Raw genomic sequence first — 24855 nt, 5'->3', positions numbered from 1 at the left:
ATAGGCAACATGTAAGAACTGTCTTTAGAAGTATAACTGACCTTTATTCCTGATGGGAAGAGTAGTGGCAACATTGGCAGGTGGTTTATCAGGCTCCTGAGGTGGGACAACCATGGGCAGTGCTTGAACTGGTACACGCGGTGCCTAAGACAAAGAACACTAAATTGATTATTTCATCTTTGCCTACATAATACATTAAATAATATGTTAATGAACAATAAGAGATTTATTAAAAATTTTTAACAAGTCATCTCAGACAACGTGTTTACTTAAAATATGTTTGAGTCATTATTTTATTTTTATTATTATTTTGCTTGACATGTTCTTTGTTGGTGTGGATGGTATTAGGAGATTAAACCCAGGTCCCTGTGCATGCTAACCATGTACTCTTACCATTGAGCTATACCCGCCCCCAACTCCTTTGACATATTTTTCTAATGGGCTTTGAATTTAAGTTGCTATTCTCACCTTCAGAAGAAATTAAAACAAAATCCCATCAATCTAGAATCCGAATGATACCAGACGTTCATAAAATAAAACACATAGACTTACATATTATAACAAATGATCCAGTTAAAATTTAAACTATAAGCCAAAGAAAATAAAGGAGACACAATATAAAATGCTTTAGTTTTGAATCTTACCCTATTTAAGTCATGGGATGGGGGAGTTAACTGAGTGACATCTGGTGGAGGGGCTGAAAGCAAGTTATTAGGATAGTCCAAAAGATAGCAAACAACACTTGTATGGCCACCTTTTGCTGCTTCTATCAACATAGTCGAGCCATCCTAAAAGAGTGCATATAGAGGGGGGAAAATAAGTTAGTTTACAGAATCATTAAAAAGAAAAAGCTTAACAGGTCCTGGCTACATTAAAAAATGAATTTAGTAAGGAATATTTTGTCTAGTAAAACAAAAGAAAACTAATATTTAGAATGGCATTATAAATACAACTTAGACATGACAGTCTGTGGTGTTCAAAAGTGAAGAATTAATTCATAATACAACTCAATACATTTGAGTTACATACTTTTAAACGGTGGGTAGGGTCTGCCCCATGAGCCAAAAGTAGTTCCACCACTGCCAGATGACCCCCTGCACAAGCCAGGGACAGTACAGTATGGTCATTATTAGCTGTGGTTCTATTCACATTCGCTCCTGAAACAGACAAGAAAAATCACATTAATAAGGCATTTCATTATTAAAAATACAGTAATTTTAAGAATCACGAAGAGTACATAAGAGTACAATAATGAAGCGCCATGTACCCATTAGTCAGCTTCAACAATTATAAATACAAGGCAACCTCATTTCATATAAATCCACATCAATTCTCTGCCATCTTAAATTATGCAAAAGTCAACCCCAAATATAATTCTATCCACAAATATTCCAGTATGTACCAGTAAAAGATAATAAAAACATGTATTACCCTCAGTGTAATTATCACATTAAAAAAAAAATACAAAACTTTATTTAGATTTTAAGTTCTTTGACAGAAAAGATGACTGAAAAAAAAAAAAAATTCATGGACATAGCCCACACTGCTCTCTATGGGTTAGATACGTGAAGTACTAACAAAAGAAAGTAAGAGTACCATCTTGTTTTTTAAAATTAGAAAATGTCTAAGAATAAAAAGATACATTCCCACCCCACAAATATCTATCCCTGATTTGGATTACTGTAAAGAAATGTGGCATACAGTAGAAAGAAACTGGAATCAAGTTAATCAAACTCAACCAAAGAGACGGGATAGTATTTATGTACCTAATTCTATTCTTAAAAATACTGCTATAAACCTATCACAAATGTGTGCTCAAAATGCCTAAAATAATTTGACCAGTAATTTATTGACTTTTTACCTATAAACCATTACAAATTTGTGAATTCTTTAATATTTTTGTAAGAAAATGACATATAATGACTTTTGATGTTGTATTGGTATAGTCTTTGTTATCAATATATATTAAAAAATAAAATCTTTAACTCTCCTAAAGATAAAAATGTGATGAACTCTTCCTGAAAAACTAGAGGGTAGATATACCTAAGAAGTAATTAATAAAGGAAGTAATACATTAAGGTCTTTGGTATTCAAACTAGAATTATTGGTCATGAATTAAAATCATGCATTTTGCCACATATTAAGCTTGAACAATTTTCTGTGCTGTATATATAACCATTTCCTTACATTTTGTAAGAAGAAAATTTAGGCCCAAGTAAATATAAAGCAGAAACGTGATTTGTCCCAAATTTTTCAGTGGCAAACACAAAAAACCCCATGTTTCAAGATAATACTAAAATGAACAGAACACACTTTGTATCTAAATCTTCAAAGTTTTACACAGAAATATTTTTCATTACATAAGTATTTCTCAACAAGGGTGCTACTTGGTATGACAATTCTTTGTAATATGGAACTGTTCTGTGCATTGCAGGATTTTTATGAACTATCCACTAATGAAAAGTTAATAGTAACCCTCCTCCATATCATTCTATACCCCGAAAATGCTCCATGTCCCTCAGTCTCTAAATGCTTAAGGATATAGGTAGACATCTTTGGGGGAAAAAATCCTGGCTATATATAAACTTACCTTTACTAATTAAGAACTGAACAGTACAAACATGACCGGCTCTTGCAGCTTTCATTAAAGGAGTTCTTCCACCTTCAGATTCATGCTCCTGTTTTAAAAAATGCACTTAATTGATATTTAAAATGTCCTTTTTCATAAAAATAAGGTCAATTAATTTCTCGATATAAATACATTAAATATACTCTAAAACGAATTAATGAAATATAATTTTAAATTAAAGAAATCTCAAATTAGAAACATGTTCTATGGAAATAATTTAAGAAATGGAGTAGCTGGGCATGGTGGTATGTGCCAGTAATCTCAGCTACTAGGAGGATGAGGCAAGGAGGACTGAGAGTTCAATACAGTGAGACCCATCTCAGTTCAACTAAATTAAAAAAAAAAAAAAGTGCCAGAGTTATAGTTATGTGATGGTAACACCCTCATCGAAATCCATCTTGTAATTTCTCCTCTACAAAAAGACTGGAAATTGGAATAGTGCATGGCACTCTAGCACATAATGAGCATTTTCCCCATCCACTCCAAGTATATTTATTTTCTATTTAACCTTATGTAAAAATTACAAGGCAAATGAAAATTTATTTCTAAAACCACCAATTATGTTACTAGAGCTTTCTGGAGAATCCAAAACAAAGGACGAGGAATCAAAGGATATTGCTGGGCAATTGAGAATCAGTGAAGAAATTTTCAGGTCTTAATTTGAAAAAAAAAAAAAAAAAAAAAAAAAAAAAAAATCTCCTGACAGGATTTTATATATATATATATTTTAACATTCACAAATGATAAAAAATTGAGTTTTCTCAAGTCAATACCTACGTGGTTCTTCCTACCTTTAACTAAGCAGGTACTAAACCTTATATTACTGTATGTTTCATAGCTATCGTGGTTAACTCTAGAAATAGAATTCCTAAGCTGAAGTGACTCAAAGTCTAACAAGGAAATCTTTATACAAAACTAAAATATAACTTGTATATTAAATGTTTTTAGTACATTCAGAGTTAAAGAGGCCACAACAATAGTCTAATTCAGCCCTCCTTTTTCATAAATGAAGTAAGAGAAATTAAAATTATTAAGTTTTTGATGTTAATTACAACAGGCCTGTTTCTGCTTGCATACGAATTTGTCATAAACTATGAACTTCTACAGGAAATCACAATGTCTGTTAGTCTTAGAAACTGAGTCCCATGAAAATATGCTTACATTTTAACCAAAACCTATGTTTTAATGTCTTATTCATACTCCACCATAGACTAAACTGGAAGACAAGATATTTCTCTGCATATTAATGTGCTTTATTTATGTTCTCTACTTTTCAGGCTATAGGCGATAGTCATGCCATATTCTCTTTTTCAACTGGGCTATCTCTTTTGCCACAACACTGATATTTCCCCCTTCTAAACTTTAACCAGTCAAAAATATATACTGTTTTGACCCCCACTGAGCTTCTTTTTACTTTCTGCACTTTACCTATATAACATCTACAAAGAATCTACCTTATAATGACATTACTATTTTATCCTTTCTTACTAAATTATAAACAACTTTGGAGGAAAATTATTTATAAAATACTTCGTGCTTTAACACTTATTAATTAATAATGCTCAGACTATTGTAGGCAAAATTTATTTTCTAAGCTACATAGAAATGCCCTTAAGCCATGTTGGCCTTTTTATAACAAATTACGAAGTTGGTATTGTAATTATAAGCTTCTAAAAATAGAAAATACCTAAGTAAAAAATAATTTGTATTAGCTTTTCTAACACAAAAATTTTCCTTTTTCTTTGGGGGATGAGGCATAGTGGATTGGATAATCCTATTAACAAGAACAGAGACTGGTACAGAAAAAAAAATTGCCTAAATGAGATTAGGAATGACAAATAAACAAACAAAAACCTTGAAATAAAATATCTTTTTCTAGAATCTCCATTTAGTTTTGAATAAATTTCTTATCTTAGTTTTAAACATGAACATTTTAAAAAGTGGCTTAGCTTACCAGATCTGCTCCTGCTTGAAGTAAGACATCTGCTACATCAGTATGACCATTTTCACAGGCATATGTTAGTGCTGTATCTCCTGTTGCTGTCGTTGCATGAACATTAGCTCCTATAGCAGTGTTAACAAATAAAAAAAAAAAAGAACCAAAAGACATAAATGGACTCAGAAATGTCTTCTGGGTAAGCCATATCTCCTCAAATTAGACAAAATAATCTTATCCATTTCTAGAAAGAAAATGTTGGTAGGATCGTTAAAAGCAAAAAAAGAAAAAAATTACAAATAAAAACTGCTTGAAATTAAAAATGCAGACACTTCATAGGACAGTAAGGTAAATTATTCAGAATACATATAAAGAGTAACACTTTGTTTTCAACATACAGTGTATTATAAAATAAAAAGATTAACATAATGACATTTTTACTTAAATAAATCATTAAAAAAAAGTTTTTCCAAAATGCAAAAACGCCTACCTGCAGCTAGTAAGTATTTAACTAACTCCAAATGTCCCTCTTGAGCAGCTTCCATTAAAGGGGTAGAACACCCCAGCTCTATATCAGCTCCTGCTTTAATAAGAAAGTCGGCTACTTCCAGAAAGCCTCCACAGCAAGCTAGAGTCAAGGCAGTTTCTTGAGTTTCTTCTGTTTGTGCATTGATATTTGCTCCTAAAATAAAGATTCTAATGAATGACATTCATAAAACTCATTCCAGATATAAGCAAACTTGGTTGTTGCCTAATAAATGAAATCTGATAAATGAACATGTATATTACTATTCTAAATAAGTGTTTATTCTCCTATTCCTGAGGCAGTAAAAAAAAAAAAAAAAAAATTTATATTCAGAAGTCCATATTTGATGTGCACAGCTACAATAATATTTTGTTCAGCCAGAAAATACAAGTCATATGATGAAAGAACTCAGAAAAATAAGCTATATCTACTCATTATAAGGATTCAAAAATGATGATTAAAGACATTAATGATAATAGTAGCTAACATTTAGTAAGCTCTTACTATTTGCCAGGAAATATTCAAAGGATTTTATAAATTGTTTAGATATTACCATTTGCTCCATTTAACCCCTAAGAAAACTGATTAATTAGCTTATAAAACATCACAACATTACCATCATCACTACTACCAGTATAACCATACTTAATGTTTAACAGGCACTATATAATAAACACTGTTCTAAGCGTATGTAATATATATATATATATAAACATATTCATATATACACATAAACACATAAACACATAAATACATATATATTCTCTCTCCTCCTCTGTCTCACCAACCTCACAGATGAGAAAACTGAGGCACACAAGGTTATAAACTTGCTTAAAGCTACAAAGTTGGCAGTGGAGTTGTGATTCAAACCTAAGAAGTCTGCTCCAAAACCTACACTTTTAAAATTCTTGTCAGTGTTGCCTCTAAATATAAACAATCTTTTAAAAAATTGCCACTGCTCTTAAATTTGTTCAGATTTTAACTTTACATGGTAAAGTAAACTTTACTGCTTAAAAAATAAAATCAGAGAACTACAGAGATGGACGATTACTTTCTTAATTTTAACACAATAAACTTTTAATTTTCCCAAAAGACAAGTTCTTTATATACTGGGATATTTTAACAGATTCTTTCTTCTTTTTTTGCGGTACTGCGGATCGAACTCAGGGCCTTGTGTTTGCGAGGCAAGCACTCTACCAGCTGAGCTATCTCCCCAGCCCAACAGATTCTGATATACATTCTTTTTCTCCTTATGGTGGGGTTTCCATATTATTCTATGAAACACTAGTTCCATGACATTCATTAATAATTGTTCTGCTCCCCCCAAAATTCTCTCCATATATTAGCTTGAGTAATGTTGAATTTCATAATTCCCCTACACACAAGCCTACGTCGACCTTAATTGTATTTTAATTCACATAGTTTTTTTTTTTTTTAACTTTATTTTATTTTTATGTGGCGCTGAGGATTGAACTCAGGGTCTCACAAGTGCCAGGCAAGCACTCTACCACTGAGCCACAACCCCAGCCCTCACATAGCTCTTGACTCTAAAAACTGTACATCAAATTAGTCTATGTTTAAAATAGTATGGAAGTCATTTTTTAGATCAAATACTTTATCGTAAGTTTAAGTAATAATCTTATTCTAAATCTACCAAAAAGATAAAATATTCAGTTTTAATTTTATAGAACTATATTCTTTTGTTTTACATATTTATGATTTAGTGTCTTGGCTGGTACAGTTACCTTGGCCTAGAAGTAATGCCACCATTTCTTCATGTCCTTCCCGTGCTGCTTCCATCAAAGGTGTATAACCTTCATCATTGACCTCTTCCAGGCTAGCTCCTCTTTCAATAAGTAAAGCTGCAAGTTCCACATGCCCACCACATGCAGCCAAAGTCAATGGTGACTCAAATGAATCAGCAGGCATGTTCACTTGGGCACCACTGTCAAGAAGTAACCTGGCTACTTCAACATGGCCATCCTAATCATAATGCAATTTAAAAAATTAAATCAGAACCATTAAAAAAAAAAAAAAACCTTTAAAATTCTGAAGACTTCTCAATTACTATACAATAAAGCTTTATGATCTCTACTCAAAGGAGAATGAATAAATCTACATTTAACAGTTGAATAAATCAGTATTTATTAGTCTCTCCCTATATTCATTTAGTTCAGAAGTAGGAACAGCTGTTAAGACTATAAAACAAGTAGAAAAATGATAACTTCCATCAAGAGACTTATTAATCACTAGGAAAAAAATATTAAGTACACGAAACAAGACACTATTGTGAAACCGTAAATAGTACCAACACTGGGTCATACAAATTTAAATGCTGAAGGAAAAATTTAGAGAGGGAAAACAGGATTTTCATAAAAACCGTAAAAGTAAGCAAACTTCTACTTAGGTAGAAAAAGAAACCCCGCAGTACTCTTTGGAGGAATGTGGGAAGGATACATGTGCTAAGAGGAACCAAAGTATACATGTTACTTCCTTTGCTGTTCATCATTTGAACACCAGTGAAAAGAAAACATTATCATCTTTTGTCTTCTACCTGGTCACTCTTCCCATAGCTTATCTAATTACTGGCAACTTAAAAAACTTCCTTTTCCTGTCAATGAAAATGTCCACCCTCCCACTTTCCATCATTGACAATTCATTGTCTTTTGTATTTGTCCTGCCCATTTTTGTCTCTGTACTCGTCACATACAATTCTAACATCTTATTATCATGGTTACTTTGCTATTTCCTTAGTCCTGAATCCTCCCTGAAAAGTTCACTTCTACATTTCTATTGAGGTTCAACTTTTTAAAAACCTTAATTGTCAGTAAGTCTTTCAAATGTCTGGCCTCTACTAATACCTTTCATTTATTTATATTAATTTCCAGGGCATGTGGGTTAGTTCTACAGAATATTCCATTTTAATCTCTTAATTGATACCTAAGTTGTCTCCCTCCCCCCCAGTGGAGGGTGGCAATATGATTAAAATTTTCCTCATCAAAAGGAATTATTGAAACTATTAATATTATTGATGTGTTTTACACACATAAGCTCACTGAATCCTCAAAAGAATGCCAGAGTTCTCATTTTTACAAATAAGGAACTCAAAATCTTCATAAACAACTTATATTTGTTCAAAAGAATAATTTACTTAAGCAAACTCTGGAATTTGGACAAAAGGAAAAATAATAGAAAATTGGAGCCTTAAATAATGGTCTCTAATATTTTTAAAAAATCAGTAAATAAAACTTAACATCCTTTCAATAATCATTCTGGAATGAGAAGTTGAGATAAGAAACTCCAAATTCATTTGGGGTCTTTTTCTATTTTTGATATGTCATCCTCATAAATCTATAATTTTACTCTAATCCATTTCTTTGTCATCTATCATAAACTAAGATACAAAAGTTTAACGATACTATTACGACACATTCCTAAGTACAAATACTAAAAAGAGATTCTTAACAGAGGAATCTATGGTTCAGAAAAAAACCATGACAAAAGGGCAATCATGTAACACATAATACTCTACTCTTATTTTTTTTTCTCTTTAATATCATTGACCAGTCTTTTAAAAAGTCACTTTAGTGTCAACTATAAACCAGATTAGAATTATGAGACAAAAAAAAAAAACACAGAAATATCATGAAGTTTCAGAAAAAAAGTAAGAGAAGTTAATAGCCCTAAAAATTATTCAGATAGCCAAGGTTCTGCTCAACAATAAGATTATAATAAACAGAACTTTGAACAAAAGGAAAAGGAACTTATCATACACTAGATCTGTCTCTCCCTATTTAGTATACATTTCATGTATGTAATTCACCAGTCTTACCATGCAAGCCTCCATTAGAGCAGTGTGCATTTCATCTGTTTTATGCTCTTGATCTGCACCGGCTTCCAAAAGAAATCGCACCATCTCTAGGTGTCCTAAACCAAAATTGTGTAGAGTTACTTAAAAATATTTCATTTAAAAATGTTTTGAAATCATACTTAGTTATATTTATCTTATAGTATTAAATTTATAAATATAATACTAAAGTCAACTATAAGCCACCCTCAACTTTCAAACACAAATTATGTAAGTGACCATGCTGCTCTACTCATTACTTACTCTACTGCCTAAAATCCCTTCTATAGGTGAACAAAGATGCATTTTCCCACATCCAGAATAACTTTTTACAGTTATTTTATTTATGCTGTGGAATAAATCAGCTTTCATAAACTAGTACCCTGAGATGATCATCATTCAAGCTATTTCTATGAGGAAATGTTTTAAATTCTAATAACCAATTCACAAACTTTTCAGAATAATTGTAAACACTGGGAATTGCAGGTAAAAAAATATTCCTGAAAACATCTTTTAATTTATATTTACTCACTTATTTAGAGAGAAACATAAATATACATACAAATGCACACATATTTATATAGTTTTAAATAAACCATATGATATAGATACCTTAGGAGTGGTTAAAGACTAAAGGTATTTTAAAAGGACTTCAGATACTACGCAACAAAATAAAGAAAAAGGACTCTTCCCCCAGGTTTATTTGAAACGAGCTATAATCAATTTTAATGAACTGGAATTGGGAAAGAAGAGACAGTAGAGTCATAGGCAAACACTGAAAAATTAGGTCAGTAAGTATAGCATTCGGCACATCTCATTTTTACTATCAACATATCCCTTTCCTGTCATTCTTCCCTCCTGAAGACCCACAACAAAACTCAATGACAGCCTGAGTTTTATACCTTTTCTGTCTCCTTATTAATCTATATCCTAGGAAACCTCACCAAAAAAAGGAAATAGGCTCATGGATCCCTGGAAGTAGTAGAGATGTTCTCCACCAACTCAGTTCTCTATCAAGTTTCTAATCAAAACCTGCACGCCCCAATTGTGGATGCTACTTTTGAAAAGCAGAGTGGGGCTGCAAGCAAAGGGGAGGGGTAAAAATGGCTACCTGTAGACTTAGTGAAAGGCGACCAGTTCTGGGTTTAAAAGTATTTGTGAAAGGCAGAATAACCCAATCATCCTATCCCAACGGTTAACTCTGCTCCCCAGTGAAAATCAGTCTTTGCCTAATTACCAAATAGGGTTAGAGAAGTAAAGGACTTCAGAAGGGCTCCCTATCTGAAAATCTGTTAAAATCAGTTACCAGAAGGACTTTAAATATATGTTTTCAAATTTAACTTAAGTTTTAGTCATTTATGTATCTGAGCATTGTTTTCTTATTTTTTAAAGTAAATTATTCCAAAAGACATTACACAACCACAATCACTCTTAAATAGAATGAAACAAAACGACATCAAGGCTAGGACTAAATTGAAAAAATCTAGGACAAGGGTGCAAAATTTAAGAAGTCACCCACTCACAATTCTGTGCAAGTGAAGGGTCAGTCCTTGAGACTGAGTGAGCACTTCCTTAAATTTTGTGCCTGATCTTCCAAAAGCTTTTTCTTATTATACATCAAAGTCAGTTGTTTAAGGTAAAAATATGGCACAGCTGCAAATAGTATGGAGCACTGAACTGAACGTCTTTACAGACACAAAACTGGTTGGCATCTACTTTTTTTTTATAAGTTCCTTTAAAGTGGGAAAAAAAAAAACACTTTAAAGTCACTTATCTGTCATATATCTGTCATACATGTGGGAATCTGAGACTTGTCTGATTCTGTGGCTGTTTTTTAAGAATCTAGATCATTATTATTTGCAGCAGGCATCTTTTCAGGCAATTGGCCTACCTGAAGGAGGATATTTTCTGTATTACCAATATTTTCAGGTTGGTTGGCATTTACAATATCATGTACCCATTTTTGTACCAGGTAAAATATTCCCAACATACAAAATCCTCTTAAAGTATAGTGCATATTAAAATCAAATAACTGTTTCTGATAAAAAACAACTGAATCAATTAAGTCCTTTTTATTGAAAATATTTATAATATTGAGTCTATATTTTAAAAGTTTACATAGTAAACATAAACTATAAAATACTTTAAATACTTAACATTTAAAAATGTTACTTACTATACTATTATGTTGTCCTGTTATTTGATTTAAAAAGATCACATAAAATAACTAGTTTCACATGTTTAAAAATTTTGCTTTAAAAAAGGTCCATACTATACCTTTGTAACAAGCTAATGTAAGGGCACTCTCTTTAAATTCATTGGAATGCGTATTAATGCCAGCCCCATTTTCTAGCAGCAATCTGGCTACTTCCACATGTCCAGCACTTCCAGCTTCCATAAGAGGAGTATGACCATTTTCATTATGGTCCTCAATACTAGCACCGGATTCCAAGAGCACCTTTACAACATCTACATAGCCTCCAGCACAAGCATATGTAAGTGCTGTATTGCCTATTTTATTGAGGAAAAACAAAAATACATTAACATAAAACATTTAAAAAATCTATATTAAGAACACTTAAAGGGAAAACCATAATCATAATAAATACTGAATAACATGTATATAATTTATTTTTTAATTGCAATTTATCTTTCTGAAATCAACTCCCTTTCCATTTAAAACCAGTCAAAGAGTGAGGAAAATCACATATATTTTTCAGTATTGTAGAGTTGTGAAATGACAGCAGAGGTGCCCAGAAACTATCCTTTCAAATGAGAAACATGCTTTTGTAACTTGAATCAAAAAGTTTCATAAGCATTCTTTTTAATGAATTAATTATATATCTAAAATTATTCATTTTAATGTATCTTACACTATTCCTTTTAATCATATAAATTTTTCACTATAAACTGCAACACTAATTAACTGATTTAAAATTAAAGTGATCTTAAAAACATTCTTTCCTGATGATAAAAAAATCCATGTCTGATTAAAACAAAAATTCCATGTAGATTTTAAATTTTATTTGAAACATCTATAAATCTGAAATTTTTACACAGAGGAAATGAACAAAACACATTTTCATTTAATTTTAGAACTTTTACATAAATCTATCTAGGGAGAAAATGAGTTTAGGTTAAAGTTATGTCCCCATGGGACACAGTTTTTCATTATAATTTCTTTTTTCACAGGGCACAGTTTAGTAACCGTAGGGAATGATGGGCTGGCCTTTTATTCCTTATTACTTCTATTTTTCCCATCTCCCTTCTTGCTCTCCCCAGAAATAGCAGTAAACCAAGGTTTGAGAGATATCACCCATACCTTTCCACTTTGCAAGATGGTGGTACTTCTAATTGGATTAATGTTTCATCTAATCTAAAGGCACCTTAAAAGGGCAAGTAACAGTCCTCATAAACAAAATGGGACTAATTTCACTCAAAGTATATTCTATATACTTTAAACCTCTTACACAAGTCTCAGAAATAAGGGAACTGTGAAAGCAAAACTAATGACCACTTCCATGTGAAACATTTATTACCAAAGGATGCTATTTAGAAAAACTTAAAAAGAAATATGCATGATATGACCTGTTGAAGACTGTGCATTGACATCCGCTTTATGAGCTAGCAGCAACTTCACAATTTTGACATGTCCTCCATTAGCAGCAGCCATTAAAGGTGTAATGTCACCTTTGATTCCCCTATCTTCCACATTTGCATGCATTGCCAACAAAACCTTAAGAAAAATAAAGTGTAAAGAATATTAAAAAATTATTTTATCTATTTTTTGTTTTCATTTTGCAGTATAGGGGATAGAACCCAGGGCATCATGAAAAAAAATGAACACTGTTAACATCTACTTATAAGTCAATAAACATACAAACTTTATCTAACAAAACTATATGTGGAAATGAACTTAATGGTTGAAAGGGTTATTTTACTATTTCTTACTAAGTAGGCCAGATTTTTAAAAAGAAATTTATTTTGATGAGACAAACCTGTGCAAGCTCATAATAGCCAGCAGAACAAGCTAAACAAAGAAGACTTTCCCCTTCCTCCGTGTGTTCATTTACGCTTCGGCCTTCAATGAGTAACTTCCGCACAGCATTTACATCTCCTTCTGAACAGGCTTCTGCCAAACTGCGGCTATTTAGGTGAAGAATATTGTAGGATTAGAAGATAATATAAAAAAATTATACAGTTTAACTTGATTTTGGATGTCACTCTTGATAACAGCACTAAACAAGAACTATTTCAATAATCATAACAAATTTCATATCAGAAATCTAAAATGGAGCTCACTGAACTTAAAATCTATACATGAAAGTCAATAAATTAAAATTATCAATATTATGAAGGGTGTGGTGGCACACAACTGTAATCCTAGCAATCTGGAAGGCTGAGGCAGTAGGACTGCAAGTTTGAGGCCAGCCTAGAAAACTTAGCAAGACTCTATCTTAAAATTAAAAAATAAAAAAAGGTCTTAGGTTCAGTGGTACAGTACCGGAGTTCAATCACCAGTACAAAAAGAAAAAAGCCAATGAAACAAACAAAAAATCAAATATTCTAAAATATTTTTAGTTATGCAACTCAAAGATAAAGTATATCTAATTTAACTTACTGTAAGGGGAGAACTAACAAAAATTTTAAGATAAAATTCTATAGAAATCTCGCTGGACACCATGGCACACACCTATAACCAAGCAGCTTGGGAGGCTGAGGCAGGAGGATCGTGAGTTCAAAGCCAGTCTCAGCAACTTAGTGAAGCACTTAGCAACTCAGCAAGACCCTGTCTCTAAATAAAATATAAAAAAAGGGCTGGGGATGTGGCAAAGTGATTAAGCAACCCTAGGTTCAAAAAAAAAAAAAAAAAAAAAAAAAAAATTCTACAGATATCTCACATAAAATACAGGTTATAATTATACTTTCAGATCTTTGAAAACTGCATGGAACTTTAGCAAAAAAAAAAAGTGTAAAATGGAGAAAATTTGTACTAATTATAAAGACCTAGGTCCTTTGATCAAGTAAACAGAAACTGCATAGAAAAAAACATGGGGCATGTTATACTAATAAAATAATTACTAATGAATCTTGGGGGTATTTATTTATATAATCATATTTCAGGCAGAAAAAGAAACTAGATTCAAGTATAAGGAATGGAAAAAATGAAACACAAAATTAGACTAAGACAAAATTTTTGCCCTTTAAGCCTTCTAAAAGAATGTATATTAGACATTCTTTTCACTTCTGAATAAAAATACAGGGCCAGTAGTATTAACTTTATTTCAAACATAACTTAATTCATATATCATCCTCTGAAACATGGCCTTGTCACTTCAGTCACTAAAACCACTCACAATCAATCTCTTTTCCTCACTGCTTGCTATTCAAGAACATCAGCTTTAGCCTGGATTATGACAAAATTTCCTAACCAGTTGCTCTGCTTTCACCTTTGCTCTATAGACTCTTTTCAAAAAGGCAGGCAAAGGAAAAGGACAAGTATTTTAAAGGAAAGTAAATCATACCACTCCTCTGCTCAAAATCCTCTAATCTCACTCACAGTAAAAACTTAGATCCTTATAGGATCTCATCAGTGGCAGGATACCATGAGCTTTCTCCCTTTTACACTGGCTCCATCTCCTCCTCTGTCACAGTTTTCTTCTCACTGTAGCCACAGTGGTCTTGCTATTCATCAAATATGCTAAATAAGTACCAACCTAAACATACTTCCATTTGCTGTCCCCTCTGCCAAGGTAGCTCCTCTTTTAGATGCAGATCTCTCCTTTACCCATTTCAGGTCTTTGCCATAAAAGCCATGGGGGCTTCCTTAACACCTTCCCCCAAATTAAAAATGCAACATGACCCCCAAACCAAACACTACTCTAGTACCCTAGTACTAGTCCCCATTAGACTAGCTTTTTTTTAACCAATATTTCTTATCAATGTATGCCACACCATATCATTTCATTTTCTTAACTGTATTTTCTCTTCACCAAAGAAAAAGTTTCAAACAGTGCTCAACAAGTTTGCCTCTTAAAAGTCTCTTAATTTATCACTTCATAGGACAATGAAAGTACCCACACCCAGGTTTTAACTTGTAAGCAAGTTAAGATAAATCCTTCTCACTATACACTTCTTGTACAAAAAACATCTTTTCTCTCTTTCAAGGTATTATCTCTCACTTTTTCATGCAGTCTTCCTCCTCCACCATTTTGACTTTTCATTCAATATCCATGTGTATGTTAACTTTAAAACAACCTTATAGGATCTACTCTAGGAATAGTTGAACTTCAGAACTTTGAGAAAAGGGCATATTAAATCTGGCACATGGCACCACACAACATAAAAAGAGGCACGTAGAACTCACTGCATTTAACTACATATTTTTCAAGCTTTGTTGAATAAGATTATTATAAACATGCTTTACTGTTTCAATGTAAAATAATTTTTTTTTATTTTCAATTTGAACTAGTCTTAAGAACTTCAACATATTTTTAATTTTCTCTCTTAATAGTGTCAGCAGACATATCATTAAAAAATATTTAGACATGATCAATAATATTTTAGGCTAAAAGAACTGAATATTAACTAGCAATAGAACCCAATGTTAAGTAAAGAAAGTCCATCTAGAAAAGTGGTGAATTAATAAAAATGCAAAAATCTAGGTCACAACTAACAAAGTTAATAGAAACAGCAAATTCATACATCTGTTAATTCTATATAACCTCCTTTATACTCTCAGAAGACATTGCATAAAAACAGTAGCAGACGATTATTATTAAGATGGTTCTTAAATGCTGTTGTTTCTTTCTAACCCCACATATACAAAACAAACATACATATACACACAAAAATACACATGCCGTAACGACATTTTGGTCAACAAAGGTCTGTACATATACAACAGTGACCCCCATAAGATTATCACCTACAAAGGCACTAGCTGTCTTAAATCAACAAGCATATTCTCTAATGCTCACATAACAATGAAATAATCTACAGAAGCATTTCTCAGAATATATCCCCATTGTTACATGAAGCGAGCTATAATAGAATACTCCCATTTTCTCAATTGTTAAAGTAAGCAAAATGGCTTTATTTTAGGGGTGGGGGGAATGTAACTGAGGACTGAAAAAATTAAAATATAAATGACTATTTTGTAGTCACCTTAGAATTTATATCCATTTACATGCACACACAAATTGTGTTTATATGGGATGGTGTGATTTTTATTACATAACATTATCAGGAAATCTTAGAATACTATTTCACAAATATTTACTAACTCTGAAGTATTAGATATAAAAAATTATAAGAAATTCAAAAATTAATTCCCTTGGATTCACATTCACATTATGAGAACTAGAGCTAGTACTTTTTAAAAAACGTAATAAGACAAATGAAATCATGTCCTTTAAAACAGTCAGAACTATGCACATGAACTGAAAGATGGGATGACTAATTGGGAAGGATTTACCTCTTTGTCACACAAAAAGAAAAAAGTAAGCAAAAGTTTTTTTTATTATATTGTCTAAGAAGTTGGTCTTTCAGTAAGACAAACACTGCTGCTCTGCTACTTGTCACTATTTGATCTTGATCAAGTTATTCATCTCTCTCAGCTTTTGATCTAAAAAAATCACAGTAAAATTTATGATGTATAAGGTTTTTATGAGTATATATAAGATTACATGTTAAGTAATTAGCACAGTGTCAAGTAAGCGGCCAAATAAGTTAGTCATTTTTACTATTAAAAATATGGTTCTTATACTGATCACAGCAAAAAAGTACTTACTTGTCCGACTGCCCTGCATTTGCTGTGCTCTCAGCTCTCATACGGGTAAGTGCAGCAGCAGCTTCATCCAACGCACAACTAACAGAGGACGTCAACCTCCGAAGCACTTCAGGATCTGCAAAGGCTTTACCATCAGCCGTGGATAATTTTCCTATTCCTATTATATTATTTTGACACCCAAAGGGATACACCCAAAAGGAAAAACAAAGCAAAATTCATGTTACTTAAATCTATGAATGTTAAAAAAAACAAAACAAAAAACCTCCAAATGGAATAGTGGCCATATATATTGTCTTTCTAGAATTACAAGGGAGAAACTCCTGAAATTTTCTAAAAATCTTGTTCTTCCCATGTGGCTCATAACTCTGTGATCCTATCACCCCCTCCATGTCAGAAATGGGTCGTTAGCCTATGCTGGGGCAACTAGGGGTCCTCCGAAGTCTGTCATGTCTTTGGAAAAAGAACGTATGTTCAAAGATTGTTAAATTAGAAAGGTATGAGTCAAGCACTACTTAGCTACTTTTAATACCACATGAAAAAAAAAAAAAAGTCCAAAATAAAGTCAACACAGGGGAGAGTAGAAAAACAGAAAGGAGAAAGCATCCTGAAAACGTTATTTTTGATGCACTGACGACAGTAGCACAAGCATCATCTTTGTATTTTTGGTAAATGTCCACTTTTGCTCAAGTATATTTAGCTGACCTGTGACCAAAAATGACCTAATAAGACGTTTTAGACTATAACCTATATATGAGTATCTCTTATTTCAAATTATGTCTACTTACTACATATACCTACTACATACAGTCAAAATCGTATCTAAAAGTACCATTCTAAAAATCATTCAGAAGAGCAAAAGGAAAAAGAAATTCAAAAGCAGAAATGGTTAGTAACCATCTAAATGAAACATCACTTATTACTTTTTCAGATATCCCTGTAAAGCAAGCTTACCTCTAACCATTATAACTCAGTGGTGCTTAATCCAGGCACTGAATCACTGCAGTACTTTTCAAAAATACAGATTCTAAGCTCTCCTACAGATCTATTGCAGCAGGTAGAAATTAAGGCCTTGGCAGTCACATATTTAAAGCAATTCTGATGCACAGTGAAGATTGAGAATCTTTAATATCCAATATATCAGGATATTATAGAACCCTGTTACTCAAATATGTGGTCCACTGAATAGAAGCACTGCTATCACTTGGGGACTTGTCAAAAATTCAGAATCTCAGACCCCAAGATTTACTGATCTAAAACCTATATTTTTAAAGATCCTCAAGTGATTCAAATGCCAAGTGAGGTTTAAGAGACACCAATATAGGTTTTATAACAAAGGCAGAAATAAAAAGGACCATTTGGTAATAAACATATCTGTACAAATAAATATATTTTGTAACACTAAAAGGGGTACAATAAATATAAGTTTGGGTTTAAAGTTTATAAAAAGAAACTTTATACTTACATTTTTTCTAAAAAAATTCTGAGATATCAAATATATCCTATAAGATGAAAGATAATCTGGCAAGAAGACTCTATGATTTTAGCTATAACAAGATGTTCAGAGTAAATTTCCTATCTGCTAATCAAAATGTGCAAAAGATAATAAAGTCTTAAGTCTGTTAAGAAATACCTACTATATAATTTGTTTTACTAATACTAAAAGTAATACTATATTTTTGAATCTGCTACAGTAATATTTATTCAGTAGATCATCTTTATTAGTTAAAAGAATACTATGGCACCACTAAGATCAAGGTCACAGATTTCCATGTGAGAGAATTAGTTTCAATTTTGCAGCCAACCCAGATTAACTGTATAACAAATAATTGTCAGTGATAGCAAAAGGAACTAGGCAAGATAAATATTGATCAAAATACTTCATAATAAATTCTAGAACTAAAACAGGAAGTAACTAAAGATATAGATGGTAACCTTTTGAATTAATAAGTAGTGATCAAAAACTAATTATACTAGTCTAGCTATTCTGCATTATAATGATCATTTGTCTCCAATTAATCAGCACCCGTCAAGAAAGAAGATGATGACCACATTATTCTTTCCGACTTCTGACATTTAAGCAAGTGAACAGAACCACAAAACTTAAGAAAGAAGACACATTAAAATATCTAGATTTCTGATCTTAAGATAAGGAAGTAAATAACTGTTTTCCCCCTTAAAATAATTTTTAAAAGAGAACTAGAATGCAACAGAAACTCCATCTTTGATAAAACTAGGGAATATTTTTAAATCTAAAAAACATTTATGAAGACAAATTTGTAGATGTAACTGACTTAACAACAGAACAAGCTGAAACACACTATCAGAAAGAAACAGGCAATCACCCTAACAGGACTCAGGAGTTAGAAGTACCAGATAAAAGGGTAAGGCTTTGTTTGTAAAACAATAAAAGTGGTTTAAAAAATGTGATGAGTCAATGAACATAAGTCTCCATCTCCAATCTGAACCAGAAAGGCCCCAGTCTAGGAGGTACCAGGTATTGTGGAAAGGGTGATAAAGTACTAAATAGACAATGAAGAATAAGTGAACACCTACAAGATGAGCAGTGAAATTCTCAGTCCTCTTCTCGTCTCAGTACCCAGAATTCTGGCAGCCAGGTTTATTGTTCATAAACAAAAATTAGCAGACATTTTCTTTGAGAAATTGAACAGACACAGAGAAAAGGTCTAAAGACACTGACACTTAAGGTGTTCCCAAATAATGAAAGGTCTCTGTCTAATCAGTGCTAGGAATTCTATAATGTTCCCAACATTACCAACGCCTGGCACACATCTTACACAATTCTTGGGACACTGAATTTGATACATGGTTAGATTATGTTATAGGGCACAGTTCAGCTGTAGATAGATAACCCTGGTAGGCCCAAACCAATCATGCAAGCTCATGAAAGGCAGAAAGATTTCCTTGGCTGGAAGTTAGAAATTTGGGGAATAAAAGAACTGTGTGTGCCACTCTTCACTTAAAGATCTCCATCAAGGAGATCTTGATTTATTAAGAGATCAATGTGTATCAAGGAATGTGGGCATCCTTAAGAGAGGTAAGCAGAGTTCCAGCTGATAAGAGGGGGATCTCAGTTCTAACTGGAAAAAAGGGAACTCTGCTACTAATAACAATGAAACAGGAAGCGAACTATTTTTTAAAGCCAACATTTAAGAACTCACCACAGGCAATTTTAGCCCAATGAGACCTTAAGCAAGAGAATCATAGCAGAAACTAAGAGATAATAAATGGATGCCATTTCACACAGCCATGTTTTAAAATAAATTGTTATGCTACAACAGGAAACCAATACATGTTTTATAGAGAAGCATACGAATTGAGAAAACCATATTTGTAAATTTTCTAATTTATCTTTTTATGTCATTGCTATTGACTACAAATAGAACACAGTGATCACCAGACATCTGAGGAAAATACTAAGCGTGAAAAACAACCAAAGTATTCCAAACAAGATCAAAATTTTAAAAGGACATAAATTCTAAAGCTTTGAAGAATAATAGGGAAAACTGGCACAGATTGAGAAAAATTATAAAAGTGCTATCAAACTTTTCAAAAAGCAACACCAGAAAGTAGAAGACAATGGTGTAGTAGCTTCTAAAAGTCTGAAGGAAAATTATTTTTAAACTGGAATTCTGTACATAATCAGACTATTAAGCACAAAAATAGTAAGAAAGACATTTTCAGACAGGTCTCAACAATTTTTACCTCCCATGCATCCTTTCTCAAATAAAGCATTAGATATTTAAACCTTATTTAATATCAACATCACGAAAAGAAAACAACCAGATAGTATCTATAAGATACATAAGGAAATATACAGTACCATGAAAGACTATTCTTGACAAAAACAAAATAAACTGGAATTAATCAAATATCTGGATCTAAATCCTGGTTTATGGAAAATTTAACTCATAGAGGAATAATGACAAAATCCACATAGTGGTCCAAATAACTGCTGCTTTAACGAGAGAAAAAAAAGGAGAAGTATGATTAAATACACTTAGGAAAAATAATACTTTAAAATAGGATAACTTTATTTGGATCCTGATTCAAACAAATCAAATGTAAAATGAAATGAAAATGGATAAACCTGAAACCACAATACCCATATAGGAATAGCTACTGAAAATGGATGATGATACAGAGGGCTTATTTTGCTATTCTAAGCTTCTGTTTGAAAATTTTCATTACTAGGAAGGAAAAGGAGGGAGATGAGAAGTGAAAGAAAGATAAATGAGGAAGAAAGGGGAAAAGGAGGTCAGCTTGATAGCTACTGTAAAAGAAAAAAAAAAAAAAGAATACAAAAATAAGAACAGTGAAGCAACTAATAGCATCCTACAAAGAGGCACTCTAATCTCCAAAAGTCAGCTATCAATTGAAATCTACTTCCATCTTTGAACCTGGTTCTGCCTCTGGAGCCAACAGAAAACAAATATCCCTCTTGTATTAGTCTTTTAAGCATTTAAACTGCAATATATTCAACCTGAGTCATCTTTCTGTAGAAAAAATATTTCCTTTTACTCGTATTGGGGACATATTTTCAAATAATTTCATAATTCTCACTTCTATAGGATAATTCTCGTTTCCATAGCAATAGCAAATTTCTAGCAAAATCTAAATTATGTCTCTACTATTCTTTAAAAATAGTTTTCTATATTCAAAAACATCACCTTGCATTAATAATCCATTCTATGACTTAATCAAGAGTCCTTCCAACATTTAGATGCTGTTATAAGATATGTACTGAAAGAATTACTGAACACTAATAAGTCAGTTTTATGCAATAATAATATAGCAGTTAACATGCATTCAATATACAATATATATAGTGTATCAGTTTTCAAGCCACAATGTTTACAGTATATTTATGCCTATTTTTAAAAACCTAATACAGGGTTTTTAAAAATGATTATAGAGATTCAGAGTTATTATCATCTTACATTTAGGACATTTTTTATATATGGTACCAAATCTTTGATTATGTACACAATCTCTAATTAAAACATACTTATGGGGACACTACGATTCACTACAAAAATATGATGATTCACTGTGCAAGGTGACAAAAAACAGCCTATACCAATACCCAGGGTAAATTATATATAGTCACTTAAAATTATTTATGGTAGTTATGTTCTATGAAGTTGCTGCAAACTTGAATTAGTAAATACTGAACCACTGCTCCCAGGACAAATATAGGATTAGGTGAATTCAAGTCTCTGGTTAGCATTTTCAGTAATACGTCACCTGTTTCATGTGTGTTTCTGTTTACATCTTATTTGACATGTACTGTTGAACATTGAACTCACAGTCAATAGCACGATAACTCATGCCTGAACAAACTTTACTTAACATACAGATTTTCTCCATAAGGCTTTCTCATATTAAGGTACACCTTTTCATACTAAGAAACACTAGGTAGCACTTCAGAATTATGCTTGGGAATCATTTTATTTATTTATTTATTTAAAATACTTTTTAGTTCTCAATGGATCTTTTGTTTTATTTATTTATTTATATGTGGTGCTGAGGATCTTTTGTTTTATTTATTTATTTATATGTGGTGCTGAGGATTAAACCCAGGGCTTCACACATGCCAGGAAAGCACTCTACCCCTGAGCCACAACTCCAGCCCAGGAGTCATTTTAAATGTTGAAATCACTAGTAACAAAAGAAAAAAGGCACAAAAATATGCCAGATTCAATGGCGCACAACTTTAATTCCAGTGACTTGGAAGGCTAAAGCACAGGAATTGCAAATCTGAAGTTAGCCTGGGCAACCAAGCAACAACTGGATTCTGTCTCATAATAAAAAGATGATAAGGGCTGGGGGTGTAGCTCATTGACTGGTAAAGCACCCTGAGGTTTAATCCCCAGTACTTAAAAATAAAGGGGTGGGGGACAAAAATGTGAAAAATATGGCACTAGACGGACTGCTAAAGAACACTTGTTTTAGGGCTAGCTAGGGTTGTGGCTCAGTGGAAGAGCACTTGCCCAGCATGTGAGGCACTGGGTTCGATCCTCAGCATCACATAAAAAATAAATAAAGGTATTGGGTTCATCTACGAACTTAAAAAAACAAAAAACAAAAAACACTTGCTTATAGTACAAGAGTATAAGAGTTAAAACAAGGCAGTAGAAAGCAACATCTTGTTTGACTTTAGCTGGGAACATGCAGGTATGGTGACTCAAAATTTTGCTGTTCTGAGCAACATAAGTCTGAATACTGATTTGGGACTTATAAGTACATTTTGGCACATAGGTATGCAAATTCACAAATACGAATTCATGAATAAAGAAAATCAACTCAAAGTTCTTTTATTGTAAAATAACTACAGATTGTGCATTTCACTCAGGTAATGAAAATTAAAGCGTATTTTAATACATGTTCCATGTAATTCTCTAGAAAGTAAATGACTAATCTTTATGAATAGTTATCATACTAAATACATAAAAATCACACATTTATTATAACAAGAGCTTTTATTAGATTTATGTGCAACCTTGGATAATAAAGTAGACTTCTTATTATGTAGAGTTTACAGACATACCTGCAGCTTCTAATAGTGCTTCCAGTCTAGCCTGTGTTTCTGGATCTACTGTCCGGAGGTCTGCACCATCAGCAGTACCTGACAAGAGCAACTTGGAAGCCGTTTCCAGCATTGGATTTTCCAAATCATCCTGATCCAAAATGAAAGACTCCACCTAGAAAACAAATACAAAAAAGAAAAAGAGAAAAAAACAGGAGGGGGGGTGAAAGGAAAAGAGTAAAGAGAAAAAAGGAAGAAGGGACAGAAAAATATGTTAACATAATTACCAGTGATAAATATTATGATAATCCTAAATAAATTCAAAAGGATATCTAAGCCCCTTGCCTAACAAAAGAAAACTCTATTTGTGTAAGAATTTATTATTCAAGAACATTCTAACTTTGTTTACTGAGATCATATGTATTCTTTTCAATTTTACTGTGGTTATGATATATATATATGAGGTTATGAAGTTAGTTATTAGGCTATGAAACTTTGACTTGAAGAGTAGACATAAATCAGCAGTCCCTCCCTCCTTCAGACCTTAAATCAGTCTTTAAACACATTATTTTCAGGATGCTTTTATACATTTATGAACTATTATGCTCCAAGAACTTCATCTAAGGGTTATATTTACTAATATTTATTAAATACTGATATTAAAATGAAACTATAATATAAAAAATCATATTCATTAATATCACGCTTAAATTCATCAGAAAAAAGTTTTTAAGTACTGGAAAGATATCAATCCTAGGCAAATACAAATTTTAAAATTCTTATATTTGTTTGGAATCTTTATCATTAGAAATAAATATTGTTACTGAAAGTGACCGTTTCACTTCAGTTTTAGAATGTCTGCCACACACCAAGTTTTAATAATAGTTTATCAGCTGCACTTTTCAGTACAGATGTTATATCACAAAAAAATATGGCTAATACACCTTATATTTAAAAAAAAAAAAGTTTTTCTTCCAAACACCTTATTTTTTAATGCAGCAGAAGTGCTTTATGTATACCTCCCATTTTGTCACACCCACTCATATTAAAAGGACATGCATTAAACACTGGAGTTTTTATAAAATTAATAACTTTTATTGCTTCATCAAGGACATTTTAAGGTGGAATTGGCTTTTAATTTTTCTTTCACTATAAGTGCATGGCAACAAAGAATAAAATGAAACTAGTACAGTTTGATGCCATGACCTTAAGAAATCAGAACATTTACTTACAAATATGTTTTTGTACCACTAGTGCAATGTTAACAGTAAAAATGACAATATCTTAGTATTAGGATGAAGATAGTTTTGAACTCTTGAACACCCTGAAATGAACTGTGGGACCTTCAGAAGTCCACAGATAATATGTTGATAACCACTAACCTTAAAAGAAAAAAAAAAAAAAAAAAAAAAAATCAGATTCAATTAAAAGAAATTTAAAGATTTATAAACTCCTAAGACATGGGGGAAATTTTCATTCTGAAAATCCCTATCATAGTGCTACTTACAAAGAGATATTAAAATATATTTCTTTCTGTTTACTCGTATAAAGTTAATAATTATTATGATATTACTAACA

The 24855-nt window shown here is 32.1% G+C and overlaps 1 protein-coding gene across 7 annotated transcripts in view; it reads right to left on the bottom strand.

Annotated features, from left to right (window-relative positions):
• Positions 1 to 24855, bottom strand: part of ANKRD17 (ankyrin repeat domain 17) — a 148393-nt gene that overhangs the window by 56560 nt on the left and 66978 nt on the right. For all 7 annotated transcript variants that reach the window (XM_079152680.1, XM_079152682.1, XM_079152681.1 and 4 more), the window contains exons 2-14: positions 23299 to 23452; positions 16731 to 16887; positions 12937 to 13084; positions 12527 to 12674; positions 11216 to 11449; positions 8924 to 9018; positions 6837 to 7074; positions 5056 to 5247; positions 4584 to 4693; positions 2591 to 2678; positions 1030 to 1157; positions 645 to 788; positions 42 to 144 (exon numbers count right to left, since the gene is read on the bottom strand). In XM_079152680.1, coding sequence (XP_079008806.1) covers positions 42 to 144; positions 645 to 788; positions 1030 to 1157; positions 2591 to 2678; positions 4584 to 4693; positions 5056 to 5247; positions 6837 to 7074; positions 8924 to 9018; positions 11216 to 11449; positions 12527 to 12674; positions 12937 to 13084; positions 16731 to 16887; positions 23299 to 23452 — 1939 coding nt within the window. The remainder of the gene's footprint in view (positions 1 to 41; positions 145 to 644; positions 789 to 1029; positions 1158 to 2590; positions 2679 to 4583; positions 4694 to 5055; positions 5248 to 6836; positions 7075 to 8923; positions 9019 to 11215; positions 11450 to 12526; positions 12675 to 12936; positions 13085 to 16730; positions 16888 to 23298; positions 23453 to 24855) is intronic.

This window comes from Sciurus vulgaris, assembly GCF_902686455.1.
Source record: "Sciurus vulgaris genome assembly, chromosome: 9".
NCBI lineage: Eukaryota > Metazoa > Chordata > Mammalia > Rodentia > Sciuridae > Sciurus > Sciurus vulgaris.
The sequence above is the reverse complement of the archived record's forward strand: the minus strand, read 5'-3'. Positions and strand labels throughout refer to the sequence as shown.